Source organism: Neophocaena asiaeorientalis, unplaced genomic scaffold (assembly GCF_003031525.2).
Source record: "Neophocaena asiaeorientalis asiaeorientalis breed wild unplaced genomic scaffold, Neophocaena_asiaeorientalis_V1.1 scaffold556, whole genome shotgun sequence".
NCBI lineage: Eukaryota > Metazoa > Chordata > Mammalia > Artiodactyla > Phocoenidae > Neophocaena > Neophocaena asiaeorientalis.
This window is the reverse complement of record NW_020171832.1, coordinates 479,376-496,570: the sequence shown is the minus strand read 5'-3', so window position 1 is coordinate 496,570 and position 17,195 is coordinate 479,376. Positions and strand designations below refer to the sequence as shown.

Below are 17,195 nucleotides of genomic sequence, written 5' to 3'. Positions count from 1 at the left end.
TGCAAGTTAAAAATTACAGGTAAAAAATTACTTGACCCAGCTCTGGTAACAAACAGTAGACATTGATGGTTTGTCAAATAGTCATTTTGTCAAATATGCAACTGGTACAAACGCCACGCCACCAAACTACTGACCAGTTATTAATCAACAGAAAAAAAAAAGTTAAAACATAATAAAAATAAACTTCTTATGTGCTATACTAACTACTATGCAGGGTCTTTCTTCTGACTTCCCCATTAACCCCTTATTACCCAGTGGTGGCACATGGATGACAATGTACCAGAGAAAAGTAAAGAACTGCAGACTTCTAAAAGCAATGATGAAATCTAGTCCTCAGTTGAAGATAATGATGATCTGGGTCACTAGGCCAACGTACTCCTGGCCTGGCTTCCTTCCAGGTTCTTAGATGTGACTTCCCAAAACATCCAACAGCATGGAATTGGAAGATGGACTCCTGGTGAATCTTTCTATAGTTATAAATGGTGAATATTATTTGCAACATTCACCTTAAATTTAGAAGTGGAAACCAAACATTAAAGTTAATAGCCATTGGGAATATATTTCCTTTAAGATATTGTTTGTAGAAAAGTACTGGATGTGGTCAAAAGCTGAAAGGAATTATCACCTGTGAGTCCATAACCTTCTAAGTGATATAGGTTCAAGAAGAGTTTCCCAAACTTTTTCAAATCGTGGCACATAGAAAAAAATAATTACCTGTAAACACACTGGTTAAAAAATGCAAGAGACTGCTCTTGGCTGGACCCACAAGGTCTAAAGAGATCAATATTTTGTTTACAATTGATAGGAACCTTTGGACTAAAGGGTCAAATTTACGAAAAGTCCTCATGGAAAAATGCTGACCAGCACCAAAACCACTGTAATTTCTTGGAGAGTTCTTAGAATTCCAGAACTAAGATCACAAAAATTACTTTGGTCTTTTACACATCAATATTCAGGAAAGAGCTTCTCTTATTGAACATTCCTCCAGTGATGTGAGACCCTGGTCAAGAGAAAACAATGATTCCATTCTCTTAATAGGTCAAACCAACATGGTAGGGTCAAGCTAACTTCCCTGGACACCCAGGACCAAAGCTATAGAGCTAAACAGTGTGTACTTTAATAACCACATAGGACAACTCTCATATGCCTAGGCACTATTTTTAGATTATTACCTTGGCTGCCTTTCTTCCTTTAAAAAAAAAAAAAAAAAGAACAACTTTTCCACAAGTTTCTCTTCTCCAAGTTGGAGAAACTAATGTTTTAACTTTGAGTTATTTCAAATCACAAATTCAGAGACTTGCAAACATGAAGCTTCTGTTCATCCCCCAGAGGGAGAGGACTCATTCTGATATTTGTGGTTCAAAAAAAAGTTGTAATATTGTGCTTGGAACACACAGAACCAATTATTAACTTCTTGCTACTATTATAAATAATAACAGCTCAGTCCAGGTTACTGTGACCTCTGACAAGTCAAGGAAACAAGTTATTTTCTCCCCTTGTGATTATAACATATTGCAACACTTTTGCCTTTTAATAAATGTCCTGGTACTCTTGAGTTTCCCTTTCAATTCATTTAATTTCAACAATCTGTCAAAAAAAAAAAAGAGCCAATAAACAAATATTGAATTACATTTTGTTGGGTTTTTCAAACCCTCAAACTCCAGACTTACAAAAACAGCTTGTGTGTCTTCCACCCTGACCACCCTGCTACTTTTCCATATACCACAGGCCACCCATAGACACAAAGCCAGGGCGGTGGAGGGAAGCTGACGTGCTCTACTTGGAGCCAGTAGACAGGAGGGCGATGAGGCCCGACGAAGCACTTATGGACAAAATGTAGTTCCTGTAAGAATTTAATGTTAAGGAAAAATCAACCCCAAATTGGTTTTCAACAAAACAAAAAGAACCCATCTCTTTGGAATGTACTGTTTCCCTCCTGCCGCTGTCTAACGACAATACTGTGCAGTCCCAATGTCTGCAAATGCAATTTACAAGAGAGGAGATTATAAAGAATGAAGAACATTCACAGGAAATGTGTTCCAATTTTAAAAAGAAAACATTGAGACAGAAACCTAGAACACATGATCACAAATAAAACATCTGAATTCCATTTAACCTGCAGGAAACAAACTGATCAAAGAACATGGGGAGGAAGAAGGGACTTGATTTCCCTAACCCCCCAACCCCCACATCAAGAGCAAAGGAAAAATAAGTCTTCCCTGTCTATCAGTGTTTTGGCTACAACTAGCCTGTAAAAGCAAGGAGGTTCTGCAAGTCTGCAGCTACTCTCAGCCTCAGGACTAGAGTGTTTGGGGCACACCACTCCAGTATTCCCAGGAGATATAAGCTGGAGGGTGTCTGATATTTTATTACATCAAAATCTCCAATGGTTAAAAGTGTGGCTGCACATTCCTGGATAATACCTTTAATAAATTACCTTAACAAGAGAAGACTGATTCTTGCCCAAAAGCTCAATTTAAGAGCAGCTTGAAACACCGTTAAGCTATTATGAAATGTGCCAATTTAACTCCACTGCCTATCCACCCAACCCCAAAGCCCCAAAGTACCAGCAGACACAGAGCTCATGCCAGGAGGTAGCAAAGAAGGCAAGTTTGCTTTGTCTCCTTAGAACTTTTTTTAAACTAGGCAGGTACACATCATCATGTACGTAAGACTGCTTTGTAATACTTATTTATCATGAAGTCTTAATTCATAAACTTAAAAGAACTTCAAATCAAACCAAAAGCCCGTATGTTAAATGTCCAGAAACTTGCCTGAGGTCACGGTGCTTTTTAAAGGACTGACCCCCTGTGTAGTTTTTTGTTACCAGAAAATACTCAGACAAATCAAAACTAAAACGAACCGTTTCTAGACTTCTAAAAGAGATAATCAACCTTTAAAAGGATACACTGTGGGGTTGAAGTTCTTCAATATAAAGAAGGAAGCAACAATGACCAAGACCAGAAATAGGGTGTTATTATAGAAGATGGAAAATGTTGTAGCTTCATAATCAGCAACTTCATTCTTCTTCCACAAGATTCTATGGACACAAAACAAGTCATTTAAGTTTTTAAATAGGTACTAAAAATTTTAAATACCACATGGCTCTAGCTCACAGTAAGTTTTTCCTTAAGTCTTCTGGGCAGATCTGTTTTTAATATTCAGTTCAGTCAGCACTGTCTCCTTTTTCCTACTGAAAAAGATATTTCACTTTACTGATGCTCAGGAATTTCCCTGGTGGTCCTGTGGTTAGGACTCGGTGCTGTCACTGCTGGGGTCCAGATTCAATCCCTGGTCAGGGAACTAAGATCCCGCAAGCCGCACGATGCAGCCAAAAAAACCAAAAACTTTATCCATGCTCAAGAAACAGCTGCTGGGTATGTTACCTTTTTCCCAGGCAGTTAGAGCTTTGCAGGAAGGGACTGATTAATTGACATTAGCTTGGTTTCATCAGCAACTGAAAGAGGCATCTTTCTCTAGGTACTCACGGAAAACAAACTTGATGATTAGCAGCCTGACAGGGCTTTCTCAGCTGTTTGAGGCTTGAGACTCTCTACAGTCTACAGATGTCAGCCTTCAATATTTCGCCTTAGGACAAGCCCGTGGACAAAGCTAGCTGTGGCATCACAGAAGCAGACTTGTCTGTGACTCTCTTTATCCATCTTTATTTAATTCAAACTAAGAATCTGCTTGATCATTAGGAGGAGTTTTTAACTTCTGTGAAACCCATTTACTTTTTACTTAATCTTCTTTACGCATTATGATATCATAGTAATTTACTAGTACTTTATCAACCTTTTCTTTTACCTCTTCACACAGGCAACAGGAAGTTCCAGGGTGCCTATGAATAAGGGAACCTTTATTTCCCTCAGTTAATTAACTTTGTAAAGCAATTTACAAAGTTAAAAGAGTAGGTAGTTTGTGACCCATTAGTGGGACATGAAATCAACTGAGTGGATCTGATGTTCGGGAAAAACTAAGTGAGTTGAGACCAGCACGTTAAAGAAAAAAAGGAAAAAATAGAAAAGTATCAAGTGCATCACATACAGTAGGGTAATAATTATTGTTCTGTGAAACATTTACATGTGTGTATGTAAAAGTGTATTTTGGTCAAAGAGTAAAATATATATATATTTTTTTTTACTGTAGGTCATTATCAAAAAGGCTGTAACTCATTGCCATAGATGTTTTCTCCCCCAGAAAGATACATTACTCTGGGGCCAGATAGTACCCCCAACTAATCCTAAGGACAGCACTATGGCTAACGTCAGTACTAACTGCCATGTTTTAGTCACCAAATGTTCTACTCCAAAGTCAACAAACATGGCTGTAAAGGAGCTAAATAGAAGGTATTAGCATCTTATCTTTGTCAGAAGAAATTTGTGGTCTCTAATACATATGCCATATTTCCTTGATTCTGTAGATACCATCAACTTAATAAATCTTCAATTTGCTGTAAACTTTGGAAGAAGTGAAGGACATTACATTAAATGCAGCTATTAACTATAAAATAGCTTCTGATTTCAGAGAAGTTTAAATGTAAATTTAAAAACTATACGTGACTTGGAATTCATACATTACACCATTCTAACAATGATCAAAGAAAACACCAGCCCAGAAATATCCATAGTCCCAACATGGTTTAATGCTACAAAACACTCAGAACAATTGCCTCTGTTTTTAAGACTCTGGCACAAGACCCAGTGAAGACAGGTTCCTTAAGTAGGCCACTAGCATGCCTTTACTGCTGGTGATTAAATTATCACACCTCCACCGCAGCACTTTTTCCTAACTCCCCATCATGCCCTGAATCAGAACCATCTTCAAGACATTTTTGATGAAAGAGTGGCTTAATCCTTTAGGTTATCCCAGCTCGCAAAGACCGTGTGTTACATCAGGGTATACACAGTCAGGATTGTCTGACAGCTCTCAACTTTTTCTAGTCCACCCTGGTTTATTTTGAAAATGTTTAGGACCTCCATTTGCCCTCATCAGCAATGGTTCCGCAAAAGCTTCACTGGTAGGAAATCTAGTTTGGGAGAACACTTCTCAAGCAGTCATTTTTCTAAGGAGCACTTCCTAAAACAGGAGAAAAGTTGAGACCAAAAAAGTCAACAACTCTTACAATCTGCTAATACTAAATGATGGACCGTCAGTAAGTCAAGGAGAAATAACATTCGTACCTTGGGACAAATGTTAATGAATCTGATTCTCCTCTACTAATTTCCTTGGAAAGGTAGAAAAGTAGGTTCAAAGTGGCATGTAGTCCATATTCCAAATGATTTTAGATAGAGGTTTGAAGATACCCATCTGGGCAGAAAGATGCCGCTAAGCCTTCTCTTAAATCTATTGGAAGTAACTAATCCTTTGAGGAAGAAAAATACTGGATCTTAAAGGGAGTCTTGGATCCAGTTATCAGCATCAGTAATGAGTACAGACCTGGGTACAACTGTATCCAGCATGGCCTTTGCGAGAGAATTACAAACAGCACAAGTTTCTACTGGTGACAAGAATGAAAATTTTATAATCTTCTGACACTCTGCATTTTATATATCAATAAAACCTCCATTTCATCCTACTCTGAAATACCTGGTCTAGGCAATGGCAAAGAGGTTTCATTTCCAATTCCAACTCTGATCCAGTAGTAGAGACTACCTGAATACCACACTGAGAAAGATTCTGAGACACATCCCAGGATCAAGAAAAAGTGCCAGACCAAATCAGGCAAGTCTGTAGTGGGCAGAAGAGACCCATCTGCCATCTCTGATACAATTAATCACCTAAAACCTGTAAGACCTGTAAGAGCTTGTAACAAGCATTTTGAAATTTGGGTAACTATGATGTGCATTCCATTTAAGAACCAATGTTCTAATGAATATTATAATTTGATGAAAAGGTTAAAAGAAAGTGGTCTAGATTCTCTAATATCTATCCCTATGCAAAAACTTGCAATTAAAAAGCTATGCAGGGCCTCCCTGGTGGCGCAGTGGTTGAGAGTCCGCCTGCCGATGCAGGGGACACGGGCTTGTGTCCCGGTCCGGGAAGATCCCACATGCCATGGAGCAACTAAGCCCGTGAGCCACAACTACTGAGCCTGCGCGTCTGGAGCCTGTGCTCTGCAACAGGAGAGGCTGCGACAGTGAGAGGCCCGCGCACCGCGATGAAGAGTGGCCCTGGCTCGCCACAACTGGAGAAAGCCCTTGCACAGAAACGAAGACCCAACACAGCCAAAAATAAATATTAATTAATTTTTTAAAAAATGGTCCACATCAAAAAAAAAAAAACTTTGCAATTCTAAAAACAAAAGCTATGCAGAGCCAGAGGTCTTTAAAGCTGCTCCATAAAAAATAGGCCTTCACTGTCATGAGTTTAATATTGTGCCTTCAGTTTTATGAAGGATCCATAGGACATAATCATTTCAATAATGTTTTGGTGCCTGTCCAAAACCACTGTAGAAGACACTGTTCATTAAGTAACTCAGTGTCCCTTAAATAAGGATCCACTTGATAAAGTCCTTCCAAGATTCAGTGCCAGGAAAGTTTCTTTTGAGAAGGACGTGCATGCTGTGTCTCATCCAACAATGAAAGCTGGGTGACTTTGGATGCTTCCTCTGACACTTGGAAGCTCAGAGCTGAGTTTAGTGCCCAACTGCTGTAACTAATGCTGAGGTCCTTGTTCATCCACCTTTTCTTACTTTTAAACGGTTTCTCATCTTTTTAAATTGTATTGCTTTGTTTCACATGCAATTTAATATTGCAAGTCCCCACAAAGTCTTTCTGGAGAAAAGTGGGATAAAAATTCCATTTCATAAAGCACCTCGTAGATACTAAAATTTAAGATCCATGAAAACAGCCTCGACTCATGACTCTATTAAACCATCTGGCAACTCTTAAGCACAAGTTTACTCAATCATTCAGACTTCTATTCAGATGTCAGACTGTTTATTAGCCTTCTAACAGCAGCTGCCAGGAAAAATTGGGGGTGGGACTAACAAATGTGGCACAGAATTCGGCAACAGGAGACAAACCTAATTCTTTTCTTTTTCCCAAACAATGCAGATAACCAAGAACCAGATGTCCCCAGGAAAGCTCAGGAGCAGAAATACCACCACCTAAAAATGCTAACACACAACACAACATAAACTCTTCAGACCCAGAGGGGTTAGGTGATAGCCTCAAGGTCACACAGCTACCAAGTGGCAGAGCTCCTAAATTCCAGCAGAGCAGCTGAATACAAGCTCTCAAGTCAGACTGGCTGCACTCTTATCCTGGTTTTACCGCACACTAATCTATGGCCTTGGGCAAGGTACCCGAACTTTCTGTACCTCAGATTCCTCAGGTGTAAAGTGGAGAAAACAACAGTACCTACCTCATGGAGCTCTTTGGAGGAATAAATGAACTGTGTACAGCACAAAGAAAAGTATCTGGTAGTAATAAAAACTCAAAAAGTCAGTTATTATTCTCATTACCCTGACTTCTAATACCAACGTTTTCCTCAGATAATTCTAATATCCACATGCTCTAAGCAGAAACCAAAAACTTATTTTCTACAAATAACCCCCTTTTTGATTACCACAAACACTTTAAATAGGGAGCCAAACCTTTCATCTTTTTCCTTCCGAGACATCTTTCTGTTATCAGCTTCAGAAAGTTTTCGAGTCACTTCTTTGGAAACAGCATCCTCCCTCTTCTGTGCTACTCTGGAATGAAAAGAAAAAAGGTTTCCACATGCTCCAGGAGTGAACATCACACTCTCTCAGAAACACTCTGTACTCGTATCTTGTATTGGCAACTATATACTTTACATTTCAAGAAAATAAGCTGGACAGAAAGTTCCAAGTTTATTACACTGTGCTAGCCAAAAGAGAGGGAGTTCAAGAAACTTCCAAGATGTGGTTTATTAGTGATGTGTTTTGATTTCTGCTTAAAAGGGAGAATTTTCCTAAGTTAGGTATTTAATATGGAAATAAAAGTCAAATGCTATTAACACAGTTTAGTTATGAATCATTATAGCTCCACTTTAACTCATAATTTAACTGTTCCACAAATAAATTTGTTAAGGTATTAGCAAATGATACATGATTTCAATTCCAATAAATAACAGGAGAGAAAACTAAGCTTAACAAAGAGAGAATTAATAGCTGTAATATCTTAAAGTAAAGCTTTTAACTTTACTCCAAAGGGGAATTTCACTAAAAAGAAATAATACCACATGGTTAAGGAGTGACCACAGCACTTTTAGTTAAACAAACTACTGGTTTGAGAGTTGCACCAAGAGATAATATGGAATTAGCCAGAAAAGGCTGGAAGTGTTATTCAAGAAATCAGATCAGAATCTTTAGTGATAAGTCAGATAAAGAAAGAAATGACATAATCCTAAAAAAATCAATGAGGTGAATTTTATCAGATGGGGTTGCTAGTGAAAGATAGGATAAAATTTAACCTGTGATGAAACACAAAAAGCCTCCCAAAGATTAGACATTTAAATTCAACATGATTTATTTTTCATAATATGGGAGAAACTGATTAGCCATAAACATAGAAAAAGTAATAACTGATCACAAGCAAATTATAACAATTACAAAGTTCCACTAAGAAAACATTCAACACGATACTGAGATGTATTGAAAGCAACAGGATGTGCACCATAGAGACAGAAATCTGTTCAATCTATGTTCAATTACTCAATCCCTCATTACTATGTATATTAAGTTCTGGTCAGTGGACCAAAGGAAACTGTGGGAAAATCAGGATGAATTCCTGAAAAGCCCAAGATCATTCAAGGCAATAGTTCTCAACCTTTCTCCAACCACATGAGCTTCTGGGCTACAAATTAAGCACAAATTCAGGCTGGTTTTACCTATATCTCCATCTCTATCTCTCACTCAAGAATCAAGTTAGAAGTGACATTATTAAAAAGAAAACCTTTAGTCAGCTTCAACTGATGTATTTTTCCACAAATTGATAACTGGAGAGAGGAAAATCAGTTTGTCTAAAAAAAACAGGTTAAAAGGAAATAAGTTCTGAAACGTAAAGAAAAAGGCAGCTAAGAGAGCAGGTAGCTGCTTTAAGAGATACTTTAAGACACTATAATGTCCAACTTTCCCTGACTCATTTTATTATGTAAAAGTTCAGTTCCGCAGGGCAGAGACTCTCATCTCTTAATCTCTAGCAAATCCCACGCACTTATTAAGTGTTTCCTGAACTTCACATAAGACTGCTTTTTTCTAGGAAAGGCCAATTGATAAGAAATGGACATGGTTTACAGCAGAAACCTTCCTTAGCGGAACAGAGGGTAAAAAAAAATACACACACACACCACCCCCCCCAACTGTCAGGGTGCTAAGACACAGGAATAAACTATTTTCAGAGGAGTTGGCTCTAAGCATCTCTTGGACAAATAGTCAATCATCTGTCCACATGACAAATCTTCCTGAAGACACTGAACCAGATAACTAGTTAATTTCTCTTCTGTGTCTACAATTCTATACTCGCCTAACAGAGACATTAACAGCCACACTGTAGGTTTATTACAACTCAAGAAGCCCTACCCTCCATCTCAGTGCTCTTAGAAAACAAACCTCACTCAGCGCTGAACGCTCTAAAACAAAACAGGGAAATCCACGGGCCCAGCTCTCAGCCAACTGAGATAAAAAAAATCTTTGCAAACATTTTTAAAATCATGCCATCTTAAAAAAAAAATTCCTATGGGATCTCTCACCCCCAACCTCTCCAACACTGCACACAAACATTTATTACATGCCAGACACCATGGTTTATGTCGCACGTATCATATTTAATCCTCACCATCCCACGAGGTACCATTAGTACTCCCATTTTACAGCTCAAGAATCTGAAGTCTAGAAAGATGAAATGCATGTCCAAGGCTCTGCATTTAAGAGCAGCAGAGCTGGGACTGGAATCCAGACTGTTGACTCTGAAGCCATTCTCTCTACCAACACCTACCCACACTCAGAATCTTGCTGGCTCTTTAAGCCTTAACAATCTTGCCAATCTGTAGGAGTTTTGATGTCAGTAGCAATATTTAATATTACACCAAAACTATGACTAAAAAATAATTCCATTCAGAGAGTGTATTAAGTCAGTAGGTCACTGAAATTTTACTGAACTAAATTAAATGTACCATTAACTATTGTAAGGGAAATAAACAAAAGACATGGCAGTTGCCCTCAAGAAGCCGAAAGGAGAAATGAGGGGAAAGAACATGATTTTTGACTCCAAAAAGGCGAATAAAAATGATATGCAGAACAAGTGAAAAAACACTAGGTCCCAAAGGGACTGAGTTCCAAGGGAATCACAAAGGATGGGTCATGCAAAACGCCCACTTCTGAGGGCTTCGCTATCCACATATGGCCATGCCTCACAAGAAGGACAGCCCAGGACAGCAGAGGCCGAGATGGGCTGAATCCTGGCATGGCAGTTAGTGAAGAGGGGCTGTCAAGCAGGGAGACAACAAAGATGACCTGGATTTAGCCGTTCTAGCAACAGCCACGCACAACCTGGACTCCAACCTGGACTCAAGAACGACAGTGGAGAGGCTGCTGAGGCCAGTTTCAGCTGCTGAGACCATTTCTGGCCTCCTTACAATAAATCCCTGTTAACTGAGATCATCTCAATGTGTTTCTACTCATCACTAGAAAGCTTAACACAGGAACAATAAGGACAGTTAAGATTTCTCTGGAAAAGATTCCGAAGTCTTGAAATACCAGACATGTAAGAATGGAAAGAAAGGGAGATGATTCTAAATGAGGGAGGGAACGAGTCACGTTCAAAGGATGACACAAAAGCTGAGTCAGAAGATCTAAGGCCCAATCCGAAAAGACAAGGCCCCACTGGTAGGAGGCAGAAGACTTGCATTCCAGGGCCTGGAAGAATCTGGATTTAATACATTTAGAAAAGAGAAGGCCATGAAGAGTTGTCAGGAGAGTGACATGATAAAATGAAGGTATAAATAGAGGAAATAGAGTAACCTTTTACATTTTCATATTCTCATAAGAAAAATGCAATTAGCATTAAAAATGTCAGTGTTGAATATAAGAAAAAAAGACCACTTCTTTCACATCCAAAAATTCTACATGGTGAGCCCGGAACAATTCCTTCTAGAAAGAATTCCATTTGACTTCTAAAATGTTACTTTACTTGGTGGGTTTGTTTTTCTGAACCCCATGATTAAGGATGGTACTTAAGTGTTTTAATTCCACCATCAATACCCACTTCCATAGCAGTGTTAGAAGCACTGTCTCTGCTTTTCGGTTAGTTGCTACTCCTTCATACCATTAATGTGCCTCCCCCTCCAAATATACATACATATGTATCTCAAAATAGTGCTTACTGAAACCCACACACACACAAATGGTCTTTAAGAAGACCTCCTACTATATAAAAATGCAACAATATATACTTTCTCTTGAGAAATATACTTACTTGTGCTTGAGAACAAATTTCACATTTTTGTATGCAAAGGCTACCAAATACGTGCTTACTAGGGTCATCACACTATACAGAACAGCAGACTGAATAAGATCCATATGCCATATTCGCCAATATAGCCCTGAATTAAGATAAAAGGGGGAGAGGGGGATACAAAAAGAAACAAAATATTACCAGCCAGTTACAAGAGCCTGCTGAATTAATTATAGCTAAACCTGGTAAAATACAGCCCTGATTAGAGAATCCAGTACAGTATAAGGGGAACTTCAGAAGTGTGATATCCAGTAAAACGTTAGTCTCAAGTTTCCCTAGTTGAGAACACTTGAAAAACATAACCTTTCTATAACTAGTACATTATGAGATTTCTGCTTCTAAAATGAGAACCCTGGCTCAACAAAATCACAATTCAGACTTCAAATTTCATTCTAAAGGGTACTATCACGCTAACTACAGGCCATTCCAAAACGCCATGTGCAGCCCCAAACCAGAGTTTACACACTGACGTGGCTGTTATCTGAAATCAAGGCAGTGCCCCGTGCAGCCAGTGAACCAAAAGGCTCCACACCACGTTAACTGCACGCTGGGTTTTATAAAGCCGAAAGAGAAAATACATCTGGATTTGACTGTCCAACAACAGTGCAGCAATGTGAGAGGAAATTCACATTCGGGAACCCTGAGCTCTAAAAACAACCTTGGCCAAGACTGTACAGTTTTTCCATCCAAGTAAGAATTCCAGAATTGCCCTAATAGGCTTATTAAAAGGGTTACTACACATTGTAGAGCGGGCCCTTGACAACTTCTCTCGTCAAACTAGGAAAATAATGTTCTGCGTAAAGCAGTTCTCCTAAAGCTACACTTCTAATTCAGTGCAGGTGTTAATGTCTCTCATCTTAATTCATGAGTTTCTCCAAAATAAGTAATAAGTTTAAGATCTCGTAAGAGCAAGCGATAGTTGTAGGGAAAAAAAGCAAATCGGCTATATGCCTAAATGTTAACATCACAAGATCTTAACCCGAGCGTTAGTTTTAATACTGATTCGGGGCCGCCATCCCGGAACGAGTAACTCAATCCGCAGGAGTGAGGCCCGGGAACGAGCTAGCGTACTTTTAAAACGCGCCACAGGTGACTCTCCTGGGATGCCGCTCACCACTACCCTGGACCAGATCACGGAGGCCCACAGAGGCTACGTGCTGCCCCCGAACCCAGGGCGAGCTGGGGAGAGTGCGGGCCCCGGCTCACGCCTCGCCGGTCTGCCCGGCCCTGCCACGTCCCCGCCCAGGCCGACCCGCCGGCGGCCTCCCCGCCCGCCTCTCTCCAAGCGCTCACAAATGGGGATGGCGGACACGATGAAGGCGTTCCCGAAGAAAAGCGCCGAGGACTTGGCCGAGAGGTTGCGGCTGAAATCCTGCAGGAGCAGGTCCTCCTCGGACTGCTGCTTGGAGCCGCCTTTGGGAGCCATGGTGGAACCGCAGCTGCGAGACGAGAGGGCTGAGTCAGGCTCCGAGCCGGGCGCCAAGCCGGGCAGAGGCCGGTGACACCACCCCCGCGGCCACCGTATCCGCTAACGACCCATCAGCGCCGCGCGCGGAAGAGGGACCCGGCGTTGCGCGGCGCGGGGCAAGCGTCCGCAGGATTGGCCATCCTGGCGCCGCTACGTAGGTTTCTCGGCATGATTGGGCGAGCGGGCCAGACTTCCGGATTCCTGGCAAGTCACGTGACTCGTCAATTTCTAGGAAAAAGCCGGGACTTGTAGTTTAGTGGGTGCTTTTTTTTTTTTTTTTTTTTTTTTTAATTAACAAAACGTTATTGACGTTACACTTCACAGATGCTGGTAGACTCATGCTTTCCAAGCGGTCGAAATGCCAAAATAAGGAGCTCTGAGTCATATGGTCATTCATTCAACGGGCGCATGGTTAGCCGGCCCTGTGGGTACCTACACTGGGGCGTTGGAAGAGGAAGAGGAGAAAGATAAGTATAGGTAGGTAGCATGTGTTGAGCCCCTTCTTTACACAGCCATTATTTCATTAAATATCCTCAAGAATCCTATGATATGCCCATTCTGAGGGTGAGAGACCAGCAATGCTGGTCTCCAGGGTGTGGGATCTTTTCAACAAAGTAACAGCCTTCCTTTGTACAAAAAAGGCACTCTTGCTTATAAGGAACTCATGTTCTCATTGCTGAAGATAATATTTAACATGTGTCCAATACATTTACAAATTACTACACTTTTATTACTTTAAAGATTTAGTTGAAATAATGTGGCCTCCAAAGCCATGCTAGGTAAAACAATACTAAGACAATATGTTGGCTGTACAGGCCTCTGAAGTTCAGAAAACTGAATATGCTGATTAAAACAACTAAATACCATTAACTCGAGTTATCACTTTTTCTTCAAAAATTAATCCTCATCCACTTCATTCTCAGCAAAAGCTTCTTTCATCTACTGACAGGCAAAACTTCAACAACCAACTTAACAGATCTGTTAATAGAGATCTTTCTCACCTTCTCCAGTTGTAATTGACCTTCACAGCTTCCGTTCTAATGGAGCTTTCTGTCTTCAGGCTTTTTCAACCTATTCTCTTTTTCAAAAATAATTATTTATACTTTTAAAATTTTTGGCTGCATTGGGTTTTTGTTGCTGCGCACAGGCTTTTCTCTGGTTGCCGCAAAAGCGGGGTATACTCTTGGTTGCGGTGCATGGACTTCTCATTGCGTTGGCTTCTCTTACTGCGGAGCACGGGCTCTAGGCGTGCTGGCTTAGTTGCTCCGCGGCATGTGGGATCTTCGCGGACCAGGGCTCGAACCCGTGTCTCCTGCATTGGCAGGCAGATGCTTAACTACTGCACCACCAGGGAAGTCCTCAACCTATTTTCTGTATAGATACCACAATGAGTTTTCCTGAAATATAAATCTTTTCATCATCTACAGCAAGTATTCCCAAATGCCAGAAGTTTTCACCAATCACAGCAAAATAAGAAGAAAAAATGGACCATCTAGTGAATTTTTCAGAAAACAAACTATTCATTTAAAAAATCTACATTTATGTCTTCTTTTTTTAATGTTTAAATGTGCTTTCTTTTATTATGTGGTGGTGGTGATAGTGAAGAAACTCGTATTTTTCTCTTCCAAAATATTCCTCTCTGTTTTTCCTACCTTAATAAATCACATCCTTTTTCACCCATTTGCTAGGGCTAAGATGTTAAGTTTCAACACTTAATTCCTTCCTTTTGCTCTCCATTTGTGACCAATTCATCAGCAAAACCTTTTGGATCTGTCTCTTTAACTAGATTTCTTGCTTGCTATTTATAAATCAATGATATAAAAAGAAGATAACAGATAAAATCAGAAACTGTAAGATCAAAATCAACAAGCTAGTTAAAAGTAAAAGAGGAAGAAAATAAGAAACAATAATGATGAGGTTACAAATAATTACACCTGAGAAAAATATCTAAAAAAAAGATAAAAGTTTGAAATGTTAGTAGATAAAAATTAATGCACTTTGTAAACCAAGAATAGAAACTAAAGGTAATAAATTTAAACAGAAGAGAATCTAAAATAGTAAGAATTTATAATTTATGGGGTAAGTATAAGAACTATGATAAGCAATGATGCTTATGACAGAGGTCTTCCCATTATGTTAACAATGAAAATCATGAAGGTAATAGCACACCTGAAGTACTGGAGCAGTGTTTTGGGGGGGTTTTTTTGGTTTTTTTGTTTTTTTATTTTTGGCTGTGTTGGTTCTTCATTGCTGTGCGCAGGCTTTCTCTAGTGGCAAGCAGGGGCTACTCTTCATTGAGGTGTGCAGCCTTCTCATTGCGGTGGCTTCTCTTGTTGCGGAGCATGGGCTCTAGGCACACGGGCTTCAGTAGTTGTGGCTCACAGGCTCTAGAACGCAGGCTCAGTAGTTGTGGTGCACGGGCTTAGTTGTTCCGCGACATGCGGGATCTTCCCAGACCAGGGCTCGAACCCGTGTCTCCTGCATCAGCAGGTGGATTCTTAACCACTGCGCCACCAGGGAAGCCCAGGAGCAGTGTCTTTTTATACCAAATGCTATCTAGTACCTTTGGAAGAATAGCAAGGTCTAAGGATCATCTATATATGGTATATATGTCTGTGGCACATTGGACAAGCAGAGATAACAATCTGCTAAAAAACAAAAAGAAGGGTGGGCAATAGATTCTATCCAAACAAGGATCTGCAATATATTTTTCCTATTTCAATACAGTTCAATTCTATGAAGGAGACAGATAGATGGACTTGATTCCATACCAGCCGGCTTCTGTGAATTTCAAGCTTAACATTTTCATTATATCACTTCACATTATCAGAATGAAAAAAAAAAGAAGAAAAAGAGAAAAAATTTAAAGCAGTAATATTTATTGCTGGCAGGGATATGGATCATAAATTTCTCTCATCCACTGCTATTGGCTTTGTGGAAGAAAATCTGGCAAGTTAAAAATTAATATATCTTTCTGTGGCAGACACTGCAAGTTGCCTACCCAATAAAGAAAACTACTGCTAGCTTTACACTGGGACATCATGAAGATTAACAAATGGATCATCTAGTACTACTCTAGGGACTGTGGGGTGGGGAAGCTCTCTGTTAAAAAGCCAATTTTCTATGCAACTCTCATTATGGAAATAATTTTTGAAAGAAGAGATGAAACACTTATATTAGTTTCTAGGTTCAGTATTTTAAAGTCCCACCTGGGAGACAATTTACTCAGCCAAACTACATATTTCAGGCACTGCTCTGTGATTAATTCATTGCTTCATGAATTCATTCAGCAATTATTTTTTAAAAGCTACTATGTAAAAGGCACTGTGCTAGACCTTTGGAAGTATCCAAATAACAGCCATGATAATTATGATTATGATAACCAACATTTATTGAGTCTTTCTGTTTTATGTCCAGCTCTATGCTACACCCTTCACATACATCATTTAATTTAATCCTTACAGCAGCACTATGAGATGTGTGTTATTATTATCCCCATTTGTCAGATGAAGAAACTGAGGCACAGATTAGTACAGTAACTCACCTAAGGTGCCACAACTAGTAAGTGGTAGAGTCAAGCTATGAACCACAGGCAATATGGCTCCAGGATGTATGCTCTTAACTGCAATTGAGTTCTGGTCTCCTCTGTACCAGTGACGTCTCAGATTCTAAGTGCTTGCCCCCAAAAGTTCTATTTTGGACAAGCAGCCAAGGGTAGTTTCTTGTGTATCAGTTGCCTTGCAGAGTCATGTCACACACAGCAGCTCTGGCCAGCACATCCTTGGACAGATAGGATTCTGCATCTTATCCATAGGGAAACCTCAGTGAGCAAGCTGGGCTCTCCATAGCGGATTCTCTGTCTCAGTGGGTTTGAACATAAAATCCCCCGGAAAGCGACACAATTAATAGAGGTGTACAGAAACAGGACATACTGAGAAGAGGTGGAAAGCACAAACCGTAACTCACCAGCAGCCATATATTAGAGAAAGGGTGATTGGAGAAATGCTTGAGGCTTCCTCATTTCCCTCTGTAAGCCCGAAAGAGACCCCCCATCACCTGCAATAAAGCAAAAATGCTCCAAAAATGAAGACAAAACAGATGTGAAGTACAGGAAAAATAATATAAACAGATATAGAAATAATATAATATAAACAGATAAATAATATAAACAAACGAAAACATAGATGAATGATTTTTTTTTTTAGATGAATGATTTTGCTCAATGTATTTTATCAATTTATATA

At 39.7% G+C, this 17,195-nt stretch overlaps 1 protein-coding gene across 1 annotated transcript; it reads right to left on the bottom strand.

The window, feature by feature from the left end:
* Positions 1-1,228: 1,228 nt before the first annotated feature.
* SSR3 (signal sequence receptor subunit 3) lies at positions 1,229-13,044 on the bottom strand. The gene is made up of 5 exons (XM_024741289.1): positions 12,777-13,044; positions 11,445-11,571; positions 7,601-7,699; positions 2,909-3,040; positions 1,229-1,843 (listed from the first exon to the last, which is right to left on the bottom strand). Exons 1-5 carry the CDS (start codon positions 12,907-12,909, stop codon positions 1,777-1,779), a joined length of 558 nt encoding a protein of 185 aa, XP_024597057.1. The 5' UTR covers positions 12,910-13,044; the 3' UTR covers positions 1,229-1,776.
* Between the last annotated feature and the right edge of the window lie 4,151 nt (positions 13,045-17,195).

Bases quoted from the DNA above. Each gene is read 5' to 3' on its own strand.
- SSR3 (XM_024741289.1), bottom strand. From the start codon at position 12,909: ATGGCTCCCAAAGGCGGCTCCAAGCAGCAGTCCGAGGAGGACCTGCTC. The intron at 7,700-11,444 runs GTAAGTATATTT...TTTTCATTCCAG, and splicing joins AAATTTGTTCTCAAGCACAA to AGTAGCACAGAAGAGGGAGG. The intron at 3,041-7,600 runs GTTTGGCTCCCT...TTGTGTCCATAG, and splicing joins CGGAAGGAAAAAGATGAAAG to AATCTTGTGGAAGAAGAATG.